The sequence below is a fragment of the Amblyomma mixtum genome, chromosome 8 (assembly GCF_055824585.1).
Source record: "Amblyomma mixtum isolate Tamu chromosome 8, ASM5582458v1, whole genome shotgun sequence".
Lineage (NCBI taxonomy): Eukaryota > Metazoa > Arthropoda > Arachnida > Ixodida > Ixodidae > Amblyomma > Amblyomma mixtum.
This window is the reverse complement of record NC_143019.1, coordinates 92,079,570-92,099,795: the sequence shown is the minus strand read 5'-3', so window position 1 is coordinate 92,099,795 and position 20,226 is coordinate 92,079,570. Positions and strand designations below refer to the sequence as shown.

Here is a 20,226-nt window from a genome sequence, read left to right as displayed (position 1 = left end):
AGAGTTGTGTTTGCATACTCATGTAGCAGCGGTATGCCTTCGCTGAATGGAGTTTATTAAGAACCTTTGTTCAGACACAGCACTTGTTTCCTGCCAGTGGCATGGAGATCTCATTATTTACGTTCAGTGGAGTCAGTGAGGGACATAGCTTGCGTCAGATGTGTCAGATTTGGAATAGTTTGCGTGAGATTGCGTCAGAGCATGTACTTTGCGTCAGCTATGTGGTCTCAGGTGACCACATAACTCCGCTTCATTAGAGAAGCAAATAAGTAAATACCTTCTAAATCCACCATACAACAAATTTTCTGATGGAAGAAATTCACCACGTAGGCAATATCTGAAGGGTCAACAGCTGCTAAATAGAGTATAGTAGTATAGAGTATAGTAGTAGTATAGAGTATAGTAGTAGTAGTAGAGTATAGACTATGACATTCACAACATACTTAACGAAAACAAAGGTATGGACAGGACCAAAAAGCTACCATTGTATCAAGCACCTTGAAGTCCTAAAGACGCCACCGATAGAAGAAAAAAAAATGACGTGAAGAATATAAACTGCACAAAATGTTTTAAAAAGACTGGCACATTGTTCTCGTCAAGCAAGGATGGTTTCTTGTAGAGCAATAAATTCCGACGGGCAATCCACTCTGTTCGGTGCGGCATGAAATCCCATTTTAAATCTTCTCTTCATGTGCTGCTAATCGAACGAAATCACATGTCCATTCATATTGAACGAAGAAAAAAAGCAATATCAGCAGCACTAGAAGAAAAAAAAAACCTGCAAAGAAGGCAGAAAATTTGAAGGATCCCAAAGCCAGGGTAGAAGTAAACTTAAGTAAACTTCCTTGTCTGTAGCGGGTAATGGAGAAAAAAAGTGCCGAGTTTAGACTGCATATACCGTTTACACGCGGATGTACACACAGTGTTATCACACGTGCCCATGCGGCCACTTTAGCGCAACTTCATTGAAAGACGGTGCCAGGTATTAATTTTTGCATTGCGTCTCATTCTGCCGCGCACTGTCTCATGTTATTGCAAGAGGCAGGGAATGATGCGACTGTCCGAACTTTGCAATTTTATGAAAGTTTAGCCTGCTCCGCTTAATTCACCTTTTCATACTTCCTTACGAGAACGCCGGAGCTGCAGCGAAAAAATCTTCAAACCTAATTTTTTTTCATTTTTTTTAATAATAAAGGACCGCGGTAATTTGTTAATCTGTGTCGCGTTTTACTCGACTTTCCTGTAATGGTTAAAATGTTTCGTTAGGCGGACATGTCAAAGTAGTTCACTGGTCAGTTTTCTAGTCATTCGTTGTTCCAGGTTTTTTTATAATGAGGCTGTTACGAAACGTAAGAATCTTTTGCGAAAGTCTACCACTAATTCCTTTTCAACGTGTGCTATAGCTTGTGACGTCCTCAGAAGAAAGAAGTCTGAACATATCTGGATATTTTTCATTCAAGAAAGCTGTCTACATATTGGAGAACCAAGTCTTCTGCATTTGCTAGGGTGCTGATTCGAATCATAAAAAAGCACATTTATAAGAAGCCTTGTTCTCACGGCGAAGTACATGATTAAGAAAACTGCAGGGCAGAGGAATATTTATCACATAAGTTTGGCTAGATACCTTCTCGACGCAGCCAAAAGGCTCTACTTGAACGGGAAACTCAAATCCTGTATGGAAAGCTACGATCACATTTTGGACACATACGTGCCGGATAAAACGTTGCGGCATTAATCGCGATGGACTTGACCATTCAAGATTTATTGCTGCTATTGGGGAAATTTAGATTCTTTTACTGTGTGAAGCGCCTAAACTGCTCTTCAGGTCGCACTGTTTCGCTCGCACAAGGCGGCTGTATATCAAAAATATTCCGTTGAAGCTAGACAGTTTCAAGAGGTCGTCAAACGGCGTCTTCAGACAAGTGATAAAATACGGTTTTCTATTGGCATGCATTTGAACCGAAAGAACTGGGTCTTCGTGCGTTGCCACATAGAAACCTCTCCACTCTCAAAAACTCTCGCCCGCACTTTGACAAGGACTGCCTAGAGAATCGATGTGGCTGCGTTATGGGTCACAGCAGCACCGCGTGATTTCTAAATGAAGGAACAAGATTTTTCTTCGCACAAGTGTAGACCAGCAAAGTGCGACATCAGTGCTTAGGATGGCTCAGGTGAGTGTTCGTCTAAAGTAAGTTTTTGGGGGTCAATGCTAGCAAGAGGCGTTGAAAAACGCCGGAATCATCGTAACAGACGTTAAAAACACCGTCGTAAAAGGACGGTATACTGACACTGTTCAAACTGTAAATCACAAATTGCGCCGTGATGTCGTAAATGTTACATGTCACTGGAAGCAGTGCCGCGTTCCGCCTCAACTTTCAATTCTATAAACGTACTCAAAAGCGCTTTCTTGTGCTCTTCCATGCGAAGACGCGCTTTGTAGAAATGCTCTGAGGAGTTTTGTTTTCTGCAATAACAGCACGATTCTGCAATTTCAATTGTTCAAGCCTAGGCAGTTATGTTTAGTTTAGGGAAAAGGTTTTTCTCCAAATGAGAGAAAGTTGTTCATTTTTCCAACACAAGGATACACTATGCAGGGGTATCTCTTTGATCTCGTCCTTCTTTCCTCTACCGACCATGAAACGCTCTCCGGAAAGCCACGGAGAGCGCTGTCTTACCTTCGTAGTAGCATCACATAGCCAATAATCCCAAGAGTGACAAGGTCTTTCATCCTGGATAACATAATTGGTGGCATGGAGAATAAAGCTCATATTTTGAAACATTAAAAAGCTGGTGTTGTCTACAGTGGAGGAGGATCTTTCTTAACACCCTATCTGTCGAGGACGAAATTTTTGGCATGCTTCGGTGTTTTTCCATGAACAATATCAGTTTAACAGAGATGTTTAAGCAGGTATACAACTTTGCTCAAATTGTAGTCTCAGCCGTGACTTGCATGGTTTTTAATTTCTCAGAGGCATATACGGAGTATGTCTATAACAGAATTTTAACTATACCTGAGACTTTGCTCATGGTAAATATTCCTGGGTCCTTTTTTCCAGCTCTGGGAGCTCTCCACAAAGAATATTCTCCTATCAACAAAGGCGTTGCCAGTGATCATCCTTGTCTTCGTTCTTCGAGTGACAGCACGGTGTGGGGCACCGACACTGAGGCATGCGCAAATTTCATTTCACAGCCCCTGGCACAGAGGCGACCTGCGTAATCCAAAGTTCAAGGAGTTAGCTGCGTACGCTGAAAAGAAAGCCACGGACGGGAGAGAGTACAGCTGCATTGTGGACCATGTCGTCAGCGCGCGTACCAAGGTATTCCATTGACGAATGATGCCGTACACTATAATAGTCCTACTTGCTGGCCTGGCTTGTCAAGGACGATCTACCCGGATGAAGGCAGTTAGTGGTCGATACCCAAGCATAAATAGGTCAGTTTGTGTGCGCGAATGTTTTTCAGAGCAAAACATATACTCAACAGTATGACCATCGGCTATATAGCGCTCCAAAAGTAGATTAATTCAAAAATATGGTCGAGGGGACAAAGATATTCTAGTTTAAAATTTCATGAGAAACTGAGTACTTGGAAGCGCCTCTGCGTAGGTTAACTGCGCTGTGCACCATATTAAACAGCAAGTGCCTAACGAGTCAGCTAAGTGTAAACGGAGCACGGAATAATGGAATAGTATTTTATGAAAAATCTTCTCTAAACGTCTGCGAGAAAGAAACAAAAATGAATTTGAAACGATCCTTAACCACTTGCGCCAAGGTTTCCGGCCTGCCTTCATGTCCACTGTTTTATTCTTCTACCCAGAACATGGTTTATATTTAGATCATGCTTTGAAACACTCTACGGCAATATAATGTCTAGACGTAACGGTCAGAAAGCTTCGGGGATTGTTCAGTTTTTTTCGACCTTTCTTTTCGGCTGCGTTATTTTTGCTAAAAAGTCAATCCCGCTGAAACCGGGTATAGTCTGTTAGTTGGCTTAGGCGAGTCAGCAACTTCCTCACACAAGTACCGGTGTTTTTGTAGCCTATCGATATTTGATTTCCTAGTATTCTAGATCTTTTCTTGCAAGAATATTAACACCACAAACTTTTCACTTATTTCCTAGTTAGCTTTCCTGGCACAATGGTTCTCACCTTCTCTTCAGTCGATGCCAAAAAGAAACGCCAGTACATAAGGTTGTCCTTACAATGCATACTGAAAAGATAAGTAGCAGGTTTCCATGTCATCACCTCTTTTTGCCAGCATTGTGCAATAATGAGAGTCGCTTCTTGGTCGAGCGCAGCACTTGAACGCTGCGGGCTCTTCCTTAAGGTAAGGAGACATGTGACAAGCACGAAATGTCCTTTACATAGGTTAAGAAGGCAATGCACCGCGGTGTCGTCGACATACACTATCAGTTTTTTGCGCCCCCAAGCGGACAGAAGTGCAGCAGCTAAGAACCCACGTCACCCGTGACGAATATATCAAAGAATAACCTCCTCATTCAGTGAAAATGATCACATTTGGAACGCTTTTCGCGTGTGATTTTTTGAATGAGAGTAGTGTAGTTCAAGCTCTGTAGATAAAATGTACTGAATCCCGCAATGGCGTGAATGAGCGCTTTGGTTTCTATATTACATAAATCTTCTGATAATCTATATGCATTTCGAAGCGTGAATTTATATTTGAGTCATTGTAAATACCCTACGCAAATGAAACCGTTTACACTGCTTAAATTTACACGCTCCACTGCCTTCGAGACAGCGCTTTCAGAGAGGCACTTTTGGGAGGGGCTTATTCTGCTGAGAGCAGTTCAGTAGCTTATGTATAGAATTCCTGTTGTCCTGAAGGCTATGCTTAGTTGCTCAATTATCCAGGAAAACGTCTCCTCTCTACTATTATGGCAATATGACGAAAATCAAGTATAGAGAACATTGCGGCCAAAACTTCACATTGAAGATGTTGCAAGCATAAAGCTGGCAGATGCAATGTGGTCGCGTGAAAAACATTATGATGTTAATTGCCATTTGGTCTGTAGAGCAGAGTACTGAATCAAAACCAACACCTGTGCTATTTTAAGCGGTACAGAGGAACTTTTAATTGTTTACTTTCGTTTCCAGTGACCTATTTCCTCTCAAATTTAAGGCTTTGCGGACTCATATAACAATTTCTTCTTTCGTGAGTGAAATAATTTGGCATGATTTCTAAGCTGTATTCCGCCAATTATCCTGACAGGTGCATAACGGAATAATGTACAGAATTACCTACGTTGCCGCTCAGACCAACTGCCACGCCCACAAGGTCAAGAAGTTCCAGAAATGCAAGCCGGCGAAGGGTCGGGTAAGCTTCTGAATTACTTTCATTGACGGAAGAGGCGGTGTACCGCGAGAAGAAACGGCAGCTCATCTTGCAACCCACACTAGAATTTATCATAAAGTTGCTCAAGCGCATGAGTTCGTTCCTTATTAGTGGAGAGCAATAAGTGCTTCAGCAGCGTCCACTATAGGAATCAGCTTTGGCACCGCAGTATCTCGTAAGCAGGAACACTCGCGCAGACTTGTGCAAAAAACATATGCTGCTGGGATGACTATGACTGATTAGAAATATGTGGCCTGCGGAGCTAGAGATATTCACGATCATGACTTCATGTATATTTCACAGAAATGCGTGTCGGAATGAGGCTAGGTGCGCGAATGGCTAAAACAGCCCTGGCACTTCGTCCGAGGGGAGAAAAGAAATCACTGAATTTTCTTTCGCCTTCCGACACTGATACCTCTGCTTCTTCAACACGAAATGATAGTTTTCTCCTAAGCAACGATGGCGCTAATGCGGAGAGAAAGCAAACATAAAAAAATAGCTGACAATTCAAATATGATCGGATGCTTTGTCTAGTTGCCGACCTAAGGATTACTATTATCGTTACAGTCCTTAGAGTTGGAAGTGTAGCTACAGCTATAATCATCATCGCAGGAACGCGCTTCCTCCGCTGTCGAGTGCTAACTAAGAACGTTTAGCTCGGCCGAGCACAAGCATTGATCACTGCAGAGCTTTGAAGGTCAGCGAACAGCTCTGACGCTTCAGTCCTAAGCTTGCTAGGCCGAGATAGCGCAGGTTCCAGCCGTCGAGTGCAATAAATGTGGGCGTCGTCGCGCGCACAAAAGCATTCCTTATTGCAGTTCCTCCCCACCGTGGAGAATACTGCTAGCGAGGAAACCGGGTCGGGAAAACGGCGCCACGCTTCCAGGATCTCATTGGTGCTGCTTGCGAAACTAGCTGTTTCCTCTACTCATCGTATGCTCCAGGGTGTGTTATAATAAACCACGTCCAGAAGAATAATAGAAGACATATAGTTCATATCATTTCCGTATCGAAATTTTAAGCATGAAATGCTTGTAGCTCCCATTCTCGGCAAAGTCAATCGGACATGGTTATAAACCGCAAAAGAAGAGCGGACGAGGAACATGATCCCGTAAGGTATTAGTTTAAAAACGAACGCCCTTTTTTATGCCACAAATACTCTGGGTATTTGGGCGGAGAAGGCTTTTGTGCCTTGTTTACGCGCGGCAAATATTAGGAAGAAACCTGAAGGCGTGAAAAACAGAAAACAATCTACGCCGCCAAGTAAAAGCGTTATACAGTACGCTCTACCTTATTAAGCTAAAGTAATGCACACTTCAGAATATTTCTGAGCTCGAGAATATACCTGAACGGCGTACGTTCAGGTCGCGCAGCAATTACAGTCTGCTCTAGCGCAACTGACAACTGCAGACGCGAGGTACAACTGCATCAAACTGCAATAAGTATTTACGATGCAGGCTAAGCAGGAAATCTTTTTAAGGCTAGGTGTTGGCTCAGTTGGTTGTTGGTCTCGTTGCGGCAGAATGTATGCCTCTTTGTCCCATCAAGTGAAGCCTAGTAGTACTGACATTCTGCCGATGACGCTTTGTATTATTGGTAAGCTGCTTCAGTGTTTAAAAAAGGCCGCTGCTGACAATCAGCTTCATCACCAACAGGCTGCATACCGCTGGAAAGAAAGCATTTATTAAGTGAAGAAAAATAATACCTTTTTACAGCTGAAGTACGCGGTTTGTTCATTTAAAGAGAGCGTGATTTACGGGAGTAAATGCGGTCATGTTTTGGTTCAGTCTAAGTGGTTGTTAATTTTAAAGGATTCGGAGGATGGCGCATAAGAGAGCAGGAGTAAAGGAGGCGTCGCGTTAGTCTTGTTGTGTGCCTTAATTGTCCCTGCTCTCTATAGCACCGGTTTCAGAATTCTTTATAAGAACAGGGAGCCAAAATTATCCCAAACATAAGTTTTCCGTCAGGATTGAAGCAGGCAAACATTGAACCGCCCCTCTTTTAGTGCTCTTCTGGTTTCGAGCGATCACTTGCGCAAACACAGCACGTTAATTTTCCGATGTCAGTCGCGCATCGCCACAGTCTATTGTGCAAGCCTGGTATCCTTACTAGCTACGTGTTGAAAATCATCGCCTTCAACATCTATTGCACTATCGCCCTACGGTTAGAATGCTCGTGGCTTCCGGCGTGGACGTTCAGTTGAGCAATTTCCGTCAAGCAGTACAAACGATCGCCTATGTTGCCTTCGTCGCATCTTTACAGGCGCGGAGAAAAGTATGAAAGATGCCAAAAGCGTCGCACAGGTTATTAAAGAGCTGGTGAGTGCTCTGGCGCATTAAACTGCGAAAGGCGCTCGGTTCACTGTCTTGACCAGCAGAGAAATTAGGAGGTGGGTTAGGTGGCACATTTAACACAATGGCAAATAAATCAAGACCGTTGTCTATCATCTAAAACCGGGTAATTCCAGGAGCTCCTCAAGATAGGAAACAAGCTAAAGAGTCCAAGTGAGCTGCCTTGCTCAGTAGAGGGCGGTGATTAGACACGGTTAGCAGCCAGTAGATTAAGCCGGTACCCTAGTGCGGCTTCCAGCCTCTACGAGCCGTCCAAGAATGCTTTATAGCTTCCCAGGAAATGATTATATCTACTCTCAGCGAGCAGATAAACTGCCGAATTTTACCTCACTGGGCGCACTGAGCAGCTAAGGTGAAACACGATTCCCCACGTGTACATAGGAACAGGGCACGCTGGAGCGCGAGACACCGCATATGAACGTACGTCAGAGCTTCGCGGCGCCGCAGTGTTGGAGTTCATTTTGGAAACGTTTACGGTTCCCTTTTGCGAAGTTACAATTCCCTGACCATTGAAATTGGTCACTACAAATCAGTAGTCGTAGCCTGGCTCGGAAATATACGGTTTGTTATCATATATGGAGCTATGACTTATATGGCAACCGAAATCATTATTAAAATTGTTCTTGGCGCAGCGTGCGTTGTAAAGTGATATTGCATTAATTTACCGTTGAGAAATAAAACGTGAGCATTGATCTGGGGAATCGCCAAAACATTTGACATTGAATCTGGTATAGAGACGTAAGAATTTTCGGAGCAGCGCGGATGAAAAAAAATGCAGAGGATGTTTATTAAATTGAATCACAGCGAGAACACGGATTTGTGCTACGTAGAAGACGACGGTGAGCAGGCATTCAGTGCTGGCCCCATTCGCACAAAGAATGCACATCGAGATCGCAACCTAAGCGCGCGAACTGCAATGGGCCGCACCCTGCTTAATACGGAGGGTGCATCAAAATGAAAGCCGCTACGCTTGCGCATGCTATGGAGCAAGTTCAAAAAAATCGCCCAAGGGGCATAAACCATCGACTAAACCTGAGGTGATTTTCACAAATACGCCAGACCTTAACCAAGATGCATCAAATCAACAAGACACGAGAGATGGAAAGACATAGGCAGCAGTTGCAGCAGCAACAGCAGCCGCAAAAAAGAAACGTGGCAATTATGCCGGTAGATCGCCTACTTAAACGCTGTCGGAGCATTCGACACAATCCCCGAAAAAGGGCCATCGCGCTCTCAGCCTAAGGCGCCGCAACCGACAGGATGAGCAACGAAAGGCAGCAAAACGGTAGCACTCACCAAGACATCACATGCCTGCTGATTCCGAAGTTGTTCGCAGCCATCAAGGCTCTCGTCCACGCCAACCCTTCGTCACGAGCTCTCCAAGAAGTAGAAGCTGTCCTTGCAATGGAGCCGCTGGTGTCGGCTTCCTACGCTCCACAGAGGCGTAATACCACACGTCAATAATCATGACTTCAACAGCGATAGCTTCATCACAGCTTACCATCCACAACATATTTTGCGCATGCACTATTTTCCAGTGGGACACTCGCGCTTTACGCTCGAAACTACGATTTCCGGCAGCCCGTGCGAGCGTACCCCTACAGTTTCATACTCATCTCTGAATCACACATCGAGCCAAATTTTAGACCGCACAGATACTATTTTCATCACTCACAACCATCACATGATGTCAGCAATTTGCTAATAGGCTTCCGCAAGGTTATCCGGGCCTCCTTTGTTGATGTCCCGCCTCACAGTGGCAACGAATACGTGTGTGCCGAAACGATAATCCGCAGTCAAGTGTACACTCTTATTTGAGTATATCTTGAGCCAGGCAAACCATTCGACTTTCCGAGGCTTCAAAACTTGATAGCAAAGGACGCCCTCACCGCATATTATTTGTGGAGACTTCAATGCTCATAATGAAATTTGAGGCAGCTCAAATACATGTGCCCGAGGTGCCAAGCTTGCAGAACTTCTCTCTGCACAGTCAATCGAGCCGCTCAATGCTGGCAGCATAACCTACCTCCGAGGCCTGCTGACTGTATAACATTTCAGTCAATACCAGCACACTGCGGTATTCTGGCCCATGAAAAAGCAGACAAAGCGAAATTGCAAAAATATTTGCTTCCGAACACACGTATCGCCTCTAGAGCTTGCCGACACATCACTACCAATTTCTGAAACTCAGTCGACTCACACCTCAGATCAAGACTTCCGCCCAGAATTCCTCGCCATCTGGAAACACTTTATCACCGACTTCGCGTGAACGCTGCATTCACAAACCGCTTGCGATACCTTTAGGGTCAGATGAATAGTGTGCTTTGAGACAACTGCGGCTCGATCGAAACCGTGGAACATATCCTGCTTGAGTGCCCTGCATATGCTGACGAGCGAGCGAACTATGAATGTTGCATGAAGAAGCTCTTCTCAGTGCCTCTGGCAATGGGCACTGTTTTAGGTACCTTAGCCTGCCCTAGGCATGAGAGACATGAATAAATTTTTATTTGCATATTTAAAGAACACTGAACGTATTAACAAGCTATAATTTTACCTTGCATTTTAGCCTCAACCATTCTTCACGCGGTGAGCTTTGTTAGCTCATATTTCGGACGATGCACTTCCTCATTTTATATGTGACGTCACTGCTCGCCGATGATTCGTAATAGGCATTTAATGGCCACATTTTATCTTTTACCCTTTTTTATTTCACCATTTCGGCACCACTCTCCTTGCACCTTTATCCCCTAATTTCCTTCCCTACGCAGAGTAGCGTGCCAGCTATTTTTAGGCGCCGGCTAAGTTCTCTGATTTTCACTAAGCGGCTTCTTTCTCACACTGGACTCGCTCAGAGGCTCTGAAAGGAAGCCTGTTAGCGCAGCCGCGGGTTCAATTCAATTCAAAACTTTATTTCCAACGACTCGTTGGGGGTCATGAGGCAAAAAAGCTGCCATTGGCAGCTTGAGGGTGCCTGATGCCCGTACAAGGCAGCAGCATATAGCCAACACAAAATTCTGAACGCTTTCACATAAATTGACTCATCGAAACACATTCCAAACACATCAAAACACAGCACAAGAAAGTATACAGTACGAAAAACATAAAGGCAATGAAAATACATTGAATACGATTAGCTGCACAAAAACTCGACTCTTAGTCATGGAAATTCATTCAACTTCTTCTCTTTTTCATCGTTTGACCTCTAACTCAGCTGAAGGTCACAACTAGGCACCCGGCGATCGAAGCACGAGTTTCCGTAGTGAAGCTTTCCCTTGAAAATAGGCCGCATGGAATTGTCAGACAAGCCTACGGAAATAATTTTCTTATTGGAGCCTGAAGTTTAACGTCACAAAACTGCACGGGAGCTTTGGCAGATGTCGCGGAGACGATGTTTGGGTTATTTTCACCTTGCTAGGGTTGTTTAAGGTGCACTGAAATTGCAAAGCACCCGAGATTTTTTGCCTTTCCCCTCCATAAAAATTCGGTCCCCGTAGACATGTTTGAATCCCGCGACTTAGCAGGAAAATGCAATAGCCAGTAAACAATTGCAGCGGGTGAGGTACGGTGTTCTTGCTTCTGAAATCCAAATCAAGGACTAAATTTCATATAACTATAGAAGACAGGATTATTCCAAAAAATTCTGGCAGCTCAGCATTGCTAGGCTGTACGAAAGTAGTCTTTTCTTGTGGACACCACCACCCCGTACCCAAAATCGAGATTGAGGTGTCCACTGACCCAAGGAGCCAAGTTATGCGAGCTTTCAAGTTTTTCATAGTCAACCCCAATGTAAGCCGGTGCTCTATGCTCCAGTGCCGCGTTTCTAAAGCAGTTTGTCAGCGCCAAAGCAAATTGCTCCAATTCTTGTTTTTTTGCTACCGCGTTGTCCACGCGAACGCAAGGAAGGAAGGAAGGGAAAACTTTATTTACACTAATGGTTTTTCCTGCGGTTTGGGGGCATCTTCAGAGACGTCTTGGTTCTACCCCCAGGAGCCTTCTCTGTCGAAGTCGTCCGCCTCTAATCAGTGGTCGGTTGCCCTCAGTCCAGGGCTCCGCTGGCCACTGCCGCCCGTTGAGCTCGCTGTACTAGACCTTGTTGGTCTTCGCAGCGGTCGCTGGACAGCAGAGTCTCCCACTGCTCCGCACTCGGGTTTTGTATTTTGGGGACCACGTCTATGTTTTGGCAGGCCCATGTGATGTGGTATAGTGTAGGTTTTTCGCCGCACCAGGTACATTTGTTCGTGTATATCGTAGGGTGCATTTTGTTTAGTATATGTAGGTTCGGGAAAGAGCCTGTTTGTAATTGTCTCCAAGTGACAGCTTCCTCTCTGCTGAGAGATTTGTGCGGTGGGGGATATCGCATTCTTCAGCCTCTATAGTTTTGTAGTATGGCCGAGTATTCCCTGGGTGCTGGCGCGAGTTCCGCGGTCTCGTCGGAAGCTCGCAAGCAGCGCACAACTCCGCCACTACCACAACATAGGTGAAAGCTCGTATATTAGTTTGATAGTTGTATTAGTAGATGAAGAAGACAATGTGCAATGCACAGCGCGAGAGTGTGTTCCACTTTACCACTAGACCTGTTCAGCTGCGGTGATAACCTAGTGCTTTTGCGCAGTGACCAGCGAAGCTGACCTGTTCATGCCACCTAGGGTTCGAACCCCAGGTTGCAGATATTTGTTTGATTTTTTCCATTTGTTTATTAGACCTGGTTCAAACCCAGTGAAATAGTGAAATTTACCGAGTGAAATAGGGCTTTCACACTCATAAATAAATAAATAAGTAAATAAATAAATGACATTACGCCTGTCTTCTGGTTAAAATAAATAAGCGGAGTATGAACTATTTGCCTTGGATGAAAAGAAGTGAGTTGCAGGGACGAGTTTATTGCGATGGGACTGATGCTGTTTTCAGCCTTGGATCGCAATTTTAAGTAATTTGTTCAAGACTATTTTCATTTCGGTACAACCCCGAAAACGACGACGAAGACGCAGTAATGAGGAGCTTGAAAACAATATGTGTATTTTTCTTTGCAGGGCAAGATGAGGCCTTGCAACGTCCTAATCCATGAACAACCCAATGAAGGGCCCCTCAAATTCCTAAGTTATCGCTGTGGAAACTGGGCGAGAGTGTCTGCGAGGAAGCCACGGCATAGAGCTTGGTTAATAAAGAGAAGATAAGTCTCTTTCTCCGCTCGTCACTCCTCAGATGTTGTACTGCACAGCTCACTGTAAGCAAACCACACTCCTTTCGTGCCAGTTCGTGCACATGAAAACGGATAAAACACAGCTTTTGTGGCGCGTCATGCCAATGCTTTGAATTATTTCGGCAGGCTAGCGAAATATGCGCTGCGCAGAGGAACGCACACATGTTCTTGAAGGAGAAATGTCAGCAGAAAGACGCAAATTGCATCGCCGCTTTCAAGCGCGGGCAGTAACTGAGAGGCTCTACACGCAGGTCGAACCGACTGAGCCAATATGCGACATTCAGTTCGTGGCAGCACGCTTATGGACCCTTGCGAACAGGGTTTCTTGAAATTCACAGAAGTTGAGAATATCTCTTGGGCACCTGTACGCTCACAGTTCTAGCCTTACGAGGCCGCATCGCAGTTCTACATTTCCTTAAAATAATTTTTTCCAACTGTTACTTTATCAAACTAATCAGACAATGAGAGCTCTTCGGAAATTGAAGCGCAGTAAATTGAAATCCGGGAAAGGCCAAAGAATTATCGCAAAGAAACGCTACATATTTTGCAGCTATATCATTTCAAAAATGATGTAAATATTCCCGATGACCTTGCTATGGTCTACCATCCTTGCATATAAAGTCGGTTGAAGCAGTGAACAATTTAAAACAGCCTCAGACTTGCGGCGATCGCTGTACAGGTCGTCTACCGTGAGTTGAAGCTAAGATTACTCGTTAATAAGGCGAAAGCCTTTAGTGCCTCATGGTTGTCAACTGAAGGTTGTCGGCAGAGGTGTCACGTTTTTCCAGTCAGGCCAGAAAAGAATTCTTTGTGCACGACGGGATTCGAACCACCATCCTTACGTTCCGCAGCCCAGCGTGCTAATGGCTACGCTACTTCCTGCCAACGCATATGTTGTTCTCCTTGTCTAAGACGCTGGAGGGTGTTTGCAGAAAGGTATCGAATCAGACGGGTGCCTCCTAAACGCCCTCCAGTGTCTCCAGCTTTTAAGATTCACAAAAAATTGTGTACTTAATCGACACATTAACCACACATAAGTGACACCAGCAGCAACACTGCGCTAAAGGTTTTCACCTCACCGCAATTTAGGTGAACAAAGTGCCCCCCCCCCCCCTGAATTTTTTACTTACAACGAAGTTGTGTACTGTAAAAAAAAGTGTAATACGAGGATGTCCTAAAGGAGCAGACTTTAAGCTGTGCTCCCCTGAACAAAGCAATCGAAAACGTGTACAATGGTAGCAGTTTGTCAATCCTTAAGTGCAAATACAAAAATTTTAGAAATATTACGCAAGCAAAAAGCATAAAAGTCATTAATACAAAAATTCCACAATGTCACAAAAACAACAAGCAATATATAATTTTGCAATAAAGAACGTATTATTCCTGAGCTTGTAAGGCAAACAGCCAGTTTATTAAGGAGATTTTTAAGTAACGATGAAATGGTGAAATGTATAGCATGCTGCGATTTCGGACGGTGCAGAATTGATAAACGATACGCCCGTAATTGTATTTGAAAGTAGTACAATTGCTCCCAGAGGGAATATTCTGCAAAGCGCCTAATTTCACGGACACTAGCCGCTTATGGCTGAGGGCGGCACAGATAAACTTTCAGGCTATTTGCGAAAGCTGCGAAGGGTTTTTCCCATTAGAGAGCGCCCAGTGGAGCTATTTATGCTCTCACGCTAAATATTCTGTAGTAATTGCTGCCTCTGGACTTTGGACACCTGCAGCATAAATACGAAACTAACTGAAATGCGGATACTAGCAATAATAAAAAAGACCGCAGCTGTGTGAATCAAATACTTACGTTACGAACAATTGCGCCAATTTACTACGTTGCAAAGGAATAGCCAGCGATGCAACAGGTCATGCGAGGTCATGGTTGCTTTTAAGGGAATTGCTCTCCAAGCCACCGAGAAAAAAGTTAAAGAAAATTTAGAAAGGGTTACAACCACAAAGTGCTTTACACCTCCTGGCACTATGCGGCATTTAAAAAAAACGCAGGACAGATACGAGCAGGTGACGCCAATGTTCCGGCTTTAGGCCTGATCTGAGTTCTACATAATTGATTACTTGTAGTTAATTACATAGCTCTGTAATTTTGTAATAAATTGATTACTTTCCTAAAATGGTGACGTTTGGGGCATTTAAGTTACTGTTTTTCTGCAATCGATTACAGGTAATCAATCCCTTCTTTGCTTGTAAAAAAAGGCTCCCTGGGAGAAGAATCTGTGAAGATGTGAATGCGTCAAATAGTTCGGCCGCGCACGAAGGTGCACATGGCTGCCTGACGCTTTGCGCTTTCCGCATTCTTCGTTCCTGGTGTAACTGGCACCATCTATGAATGCTTCTTTCAATACGTCGTGAGCAGCTAATTCGTTGTACCAATAAAAAAAAGAAACTGAATTTTCCTTAAACTGTTAGAATCAGCGCCAAGATGGCGTGGACAATGAGAAGGAATACTAACAACACGGGCGCTGACTACCAACTCATTTATTTAGCTTTAAAGAACCATTATTTCTAGCTCCAACCATCATCAGTGCTCTCTATCACACGATCAAGCGATAAGGCGTATATGTCCGTACAGTCATTGTTTGTTAACTACACACTCCACAGTTATAACAGAAAAAAAGATAGTAAGAAAATTCACATAAAAGCGGCTTATCACCTAGAATGCACAAGAAGTAACGAGTGTTTACGCGCAAAGAAATGTGTATCGCTTAGCCCGATTGCGTCAAAAACGAAAAATCGATAAGACGAAAACAAAGAACCTGTGTAGACAGTGAAAACATTTCAAATAAAATCAGTGCCAAAAATAAAAAAGGTGATCCCAGTGAAATGTTAATCAAGACGTATCGATCTCGCACAAAAGACAGCAGGAATCACTTTCCACAAAAAAGGAACAGCCTACACCTGTACGTCTATAAATAACCGCTCTTTACCGAGGAGTCAAATCAAGGGTATGCTGACAGACTTCTCTCCTACTTCAGAAATTTATTTCTTTATTTTCAATACTACCAGTGTCATCTGAGACCAAAGCAGGTGGACAAAGAACAATGGAAAACATTATGAATTTAAGGAGTGCGCTCGTGAGTTGCATAACAGAAAATCAAACAAAAGTGAACGTAATGGAGCAAGCCAAGTAAAAATCAAGCGTAAACATTAAGTAAAAACCCTGTCGCATTGTGAACACCCGTTTACACACACGTGTTTAGAAAAAAAATACACGTCTACCAATCAGGTGCCATATTTCAATGAGAAATTCAGCAAAATAACACCAAAGGGGAGCATGGGAGCAAGAATAAAAAACGAGAAACTTCCTGATTTGTGTTCAAAGGCGTTTGAATATGTAAACGAGATAGCGTTAATGGTTAACTGATACGGATTCTGTCCTTTACGTGAAGTCCAATCATGTTTACGCTGTAATCTTTGAGGAATCAAGACGATTCCTTTCTCTGATTACGTTTTAAAAGTAAGAATAGATGAACGTGTCCTTGTTGCATGAGTATTCTGTGACATTAGTTTCATTGCATGAGTTCGAGGAGTGTATGCCTCGACGAACGTGACTGAAAAAGAAAAGCTTGGATTATCTCTCTCAGCAGTTTGTGCTTGACGTTTGGAAGAAACTTGGTTTAGTTGTAGAGCTGTTTACAACCACCGCTCTTACAGTGGTATAGTAAGAAACCACTCGATTTATTTTTTACGCCCATGTTGTGTTCTCTGGCCTTTTCGTTACTGCACCTTCCAGTTTTTCCAATTTCGACACTTGCTGGTGAGGGGATTCCTCCTGTATCTTGCTCACTTCGTGACGCGTTTCTATACGCGTCACCAAATACGAATTAACCTGACTGTATGCTTCATACTGCCATATTCTGCCTCTGTTTGATGTTTTGTAGAGAAGGCGTCCACAGATGGTAGAAAGAAATGCACCATCTATTGGATAGTCAGCCCTAAATTGGCAAATCACTTGGTCATCGAAGCTCTGACCCGAAAGGCGCGGGCAAGATTTATTGAGAGCGGCTTTAAGATTAGTGCTAGCTGAGGCTTAAGTTATCAGCATAGAATGACCGCTATCGAACGGTAGTGCACTTTACTTGGACATAGGGCAGTAAATCGAGCACAATTGTGATTCAGAAAATTTTACGAGGACATCTAAAACTGTATCCAGTTGTCAACGGGAAACTCAAAGGAGGGCTTGAGCCCACCAGACCATATGCTGTAGATGCGTGGGATTTCAATAGTGGTAGTCACCATTGCCGTCAGTTTGCATCTCTTTTAATTGTCTGGGCAGCGGTACACTTTCCTGACGTATAGGCCATTAAGGTTGTCTTGAAATCTTTGGTTTATTGCTGACAGGTTTATATCTATAGCACAGCACTGGAGCAACTGAGCAACCCAGGCATAATCCGGACTTCTGTACACAAAACTGATCACCGAAGCTGATCGTTGTGGATTCTGGACAGAACAGGAGTATATTAATAAACTGATCGGAACGAAGCATGGCGCTTCATAGAGGTCGTACAGAGTGGCATCGAAGCTTCTTAGGAAGGACTGCCATCTCTCTTTCAAAAGTTCCTTTGGCCGCTTCTTCTCTCCTTTTTTGCAGTCTTTCTTCGTCTACACGTTTCCTTTGCCTCTCTTTCTAAGCGGCTTCTCTAGCGCGTTTTCTTTTTTTCTCTCTTTCTTCTCGAGACCTCTCTCTTTCTCTTTAAGCCCTGTCTCCCTCCTGGTCCTATTTACGCAGTTCGGCTCCAGACAACCCCACCTGAATGCCAAGCTCTACTAGTTCCTTCAGGCTCATATTCGGAGACTGAACTCAATATTCAAGGCAACGGATACCTCGACACGGTGAACCTCACTAACCGCTTCAGCGCGGGACCTCGCAATATCGTTCTGCTGATAACGCTCGTTTACGACCTCGTTGTAAACTCCTTCCGATTCTTTCTCCGTTTTCTGCGCTTACAAACACCAAACGTCCTGTCGCGGACGCCAGAATAAAATGTCACCGAATGCGCGCACTTTATCGTGCGTTCCCAGACACCCTTAGAACTTGTGGGGGTAGCGGTCTCTGGCACAAAGGAGATGCCCTGGACTCAGCGGAGACCAGCTACCAACTGACAAGAGGTTTGGTCGCTTGGTGCCCAGCTTTCACCGGTCGCAAGCCAGAGAATGAGTCGGAGCCAAAGGTTCACGAACAAAACAAAATTTATAGAGCAAAAAGTTGATAAGAGGATTTCACAATCACTCGTACCGGCACATACAAAGTGTTTAACAAAACAATGCAGCTCCTGCAAAGTTATACTCGGGAGATATTACAAGTGAATTCTTGCACCTAAAGTGCACTAACACAAGAGAGAGGCAAACAAACAAAACACAGTTCCTTACCCGGGCAATGCGACAGTCGGACGAACAGAGGTTCACGGCGGTGCGCCCCGCAGACTGGCGCGCTCTGCCTCATCGGACCATCGGACGACGGGATTCGAACCACCATCCTTACGTTCCGCAGCCCAGCGTGCTAATGGCTACGCTACTTCCTGCCAACGCATATGTTGTTCTCCTTGTCTAAGACGCTGGAGGGTGTTTGCAGAAAGGTATCGAATCAGACGGGTGCCTCCTAAACGCCCTCCAGTGTCTCCAGCTTTTAAGATTCACAAAAAATTGTGTCATCGGACCATGGCTGGGCGAGTGGTGTTGACCGCGCAGCCGAGCGGACGCGCTTCTCTGAAGCTTAAACGGCGGCTCGGGCTGACCGACAGCGGTCAGCGTGCTTCATATATTGGCCAGCTCGGCGTCTCTCTGTTCTTCGCGCCAAGGCATGCACGCACATACACACAGTATCGGCAGTGCAGTCTCCTTCTCTTTCTCGCGCCGGGCACGCGTCCCTATTGGTCAGGCGCTGGGACGGGCTTCGAGAAGCTTCCAGACCTTTCTGGTCTGGCGCCGCCGTCGACGCGCGAGTGAAGAGCCGGAGGGCATCTCTTAGCACAGTCAAGGCTACGCCCTCTCCGCCGGCATCGAAAAGGAACGTCTCCGACATTCCAGAAAGTTTGACATCATGACTGACGCAATCCCCTTGGCGTCGCGCCGGCGAGCGGTGGCGCAGAGGGCAGCCAGACGCAGGGCTAGTCTCTCACCAGGGTTTCCTTCATTCCTGTTTCACGACGCGCGCTGGCTAGATGCCTCCGCGCGGCGCTGTTTTTATTTCGTTTTTTTTTTAAATGCGCCGAATTTTGTGACATTTGTGTATTTTTCGCATTATGTATATTGCAAACCTAATGTCAGGAAGGCACAACTTTTCCCGTGCCGGTTCTTCTGTAAATCTGTTCATTTACGAAGCACCTTTTAGCACTGTATTAGGATATGCTGCTGTAGCATGGGATCCTAACTATGATTCTGTCATCATATGAACTGAACTGGTTCAGAGTAATTCGGTTCGTCTAAATTATTACCCTACCCCTATTATTACCCCCCTTACCACTATATACCCCCCTATGTAATGCCCGAAAGGGCCCTTAGGGTAAATAAATGAAATGAAATAAAGGAAACAGCAGCCCTAGTTTAACACCCATGTAAAATTTCGTGCAGATACCACATCTTGCTGCTTGCCGCGAACCCTTCGACTTTCCTTATTTCATAAAACCATTTTCCAAAGGCGTACGTTCCTGGGTGAACTAATAATTCCTTCATCATACGTTTAACCTTGCACAGATTACCACCTTATAGTAGGAGTATACTTTCATGCCGCACAAAAGCTTGTTTACATTCCTAAATGTGAAGGACCTCGCAGGACTGGAATCACCTTTCTGTCCTTTCAACCGATATCAGAGATCACCACATGTTCTCTTAAAGAATATCAAGCATTTATGATTACAAAGAGATCACCACCTGTTCTCTTAAACAATATAAAACATTTATGATTACAATGTTGCGGCACATTTCTTGTAGTCGCATTGTGTTCTTTACTCGTGTATCAAATTTTTGCGCTCTAACAATAGCGCTATTTTTGTTTTCCCAGCATTGTGTCTATATTATTGTATTGGAATCACTGCCCTACCCCCTGTGGCCTGACCTAATTGTAGCAAAACCGTGATATGAGCTAGTTGGTACATAATCACAACTTCAGCAGCGCTGCGACGAGGAACAAAGACAGAGAAGGAAGGACAGGGACAAGCGCTACTAACAACTGAAAGTTTATTTGAAAAACCATACAGATTATATACTCTCAAATGACAACCCGAAGCGCCTGCGCTGCCCGCGAAAAAAGCACACAAAAGAAAGTTAAGAATCGAGACACTTAATTGTGTCTATTGGAAAGGAAATAAAA

At 44.4% G+C, this 20,226-nt stretch overlaps 1 protein-coding gene across 1 annotated transcript; it reads left to right on the top strand.

Moving 5' to 3' along the window:
- Positions 1-2,162: 2,162 nt before the first annotated feature.
- On the top strand, positions 2,163-12,876 carry LOC149333502 (mialostatin-like). The gene is made up of 4 exons (XM_089557737.1): positions 2,163-2,171; positions 3,057-3,317; positions 5,229-5,333; positions 12,733-12,876. The coding sequence occupies exons 1-4, from the start codon at positions 2,163-2,165 to the stop codon at positions 12,874-12,876; spliced, it is 519 nt and encodes a 172-aa protein (XP_089413863.1).
- The last annotated feature ends 7,350 nt before the right edge of the window (positions 12,877-20,226 follow it).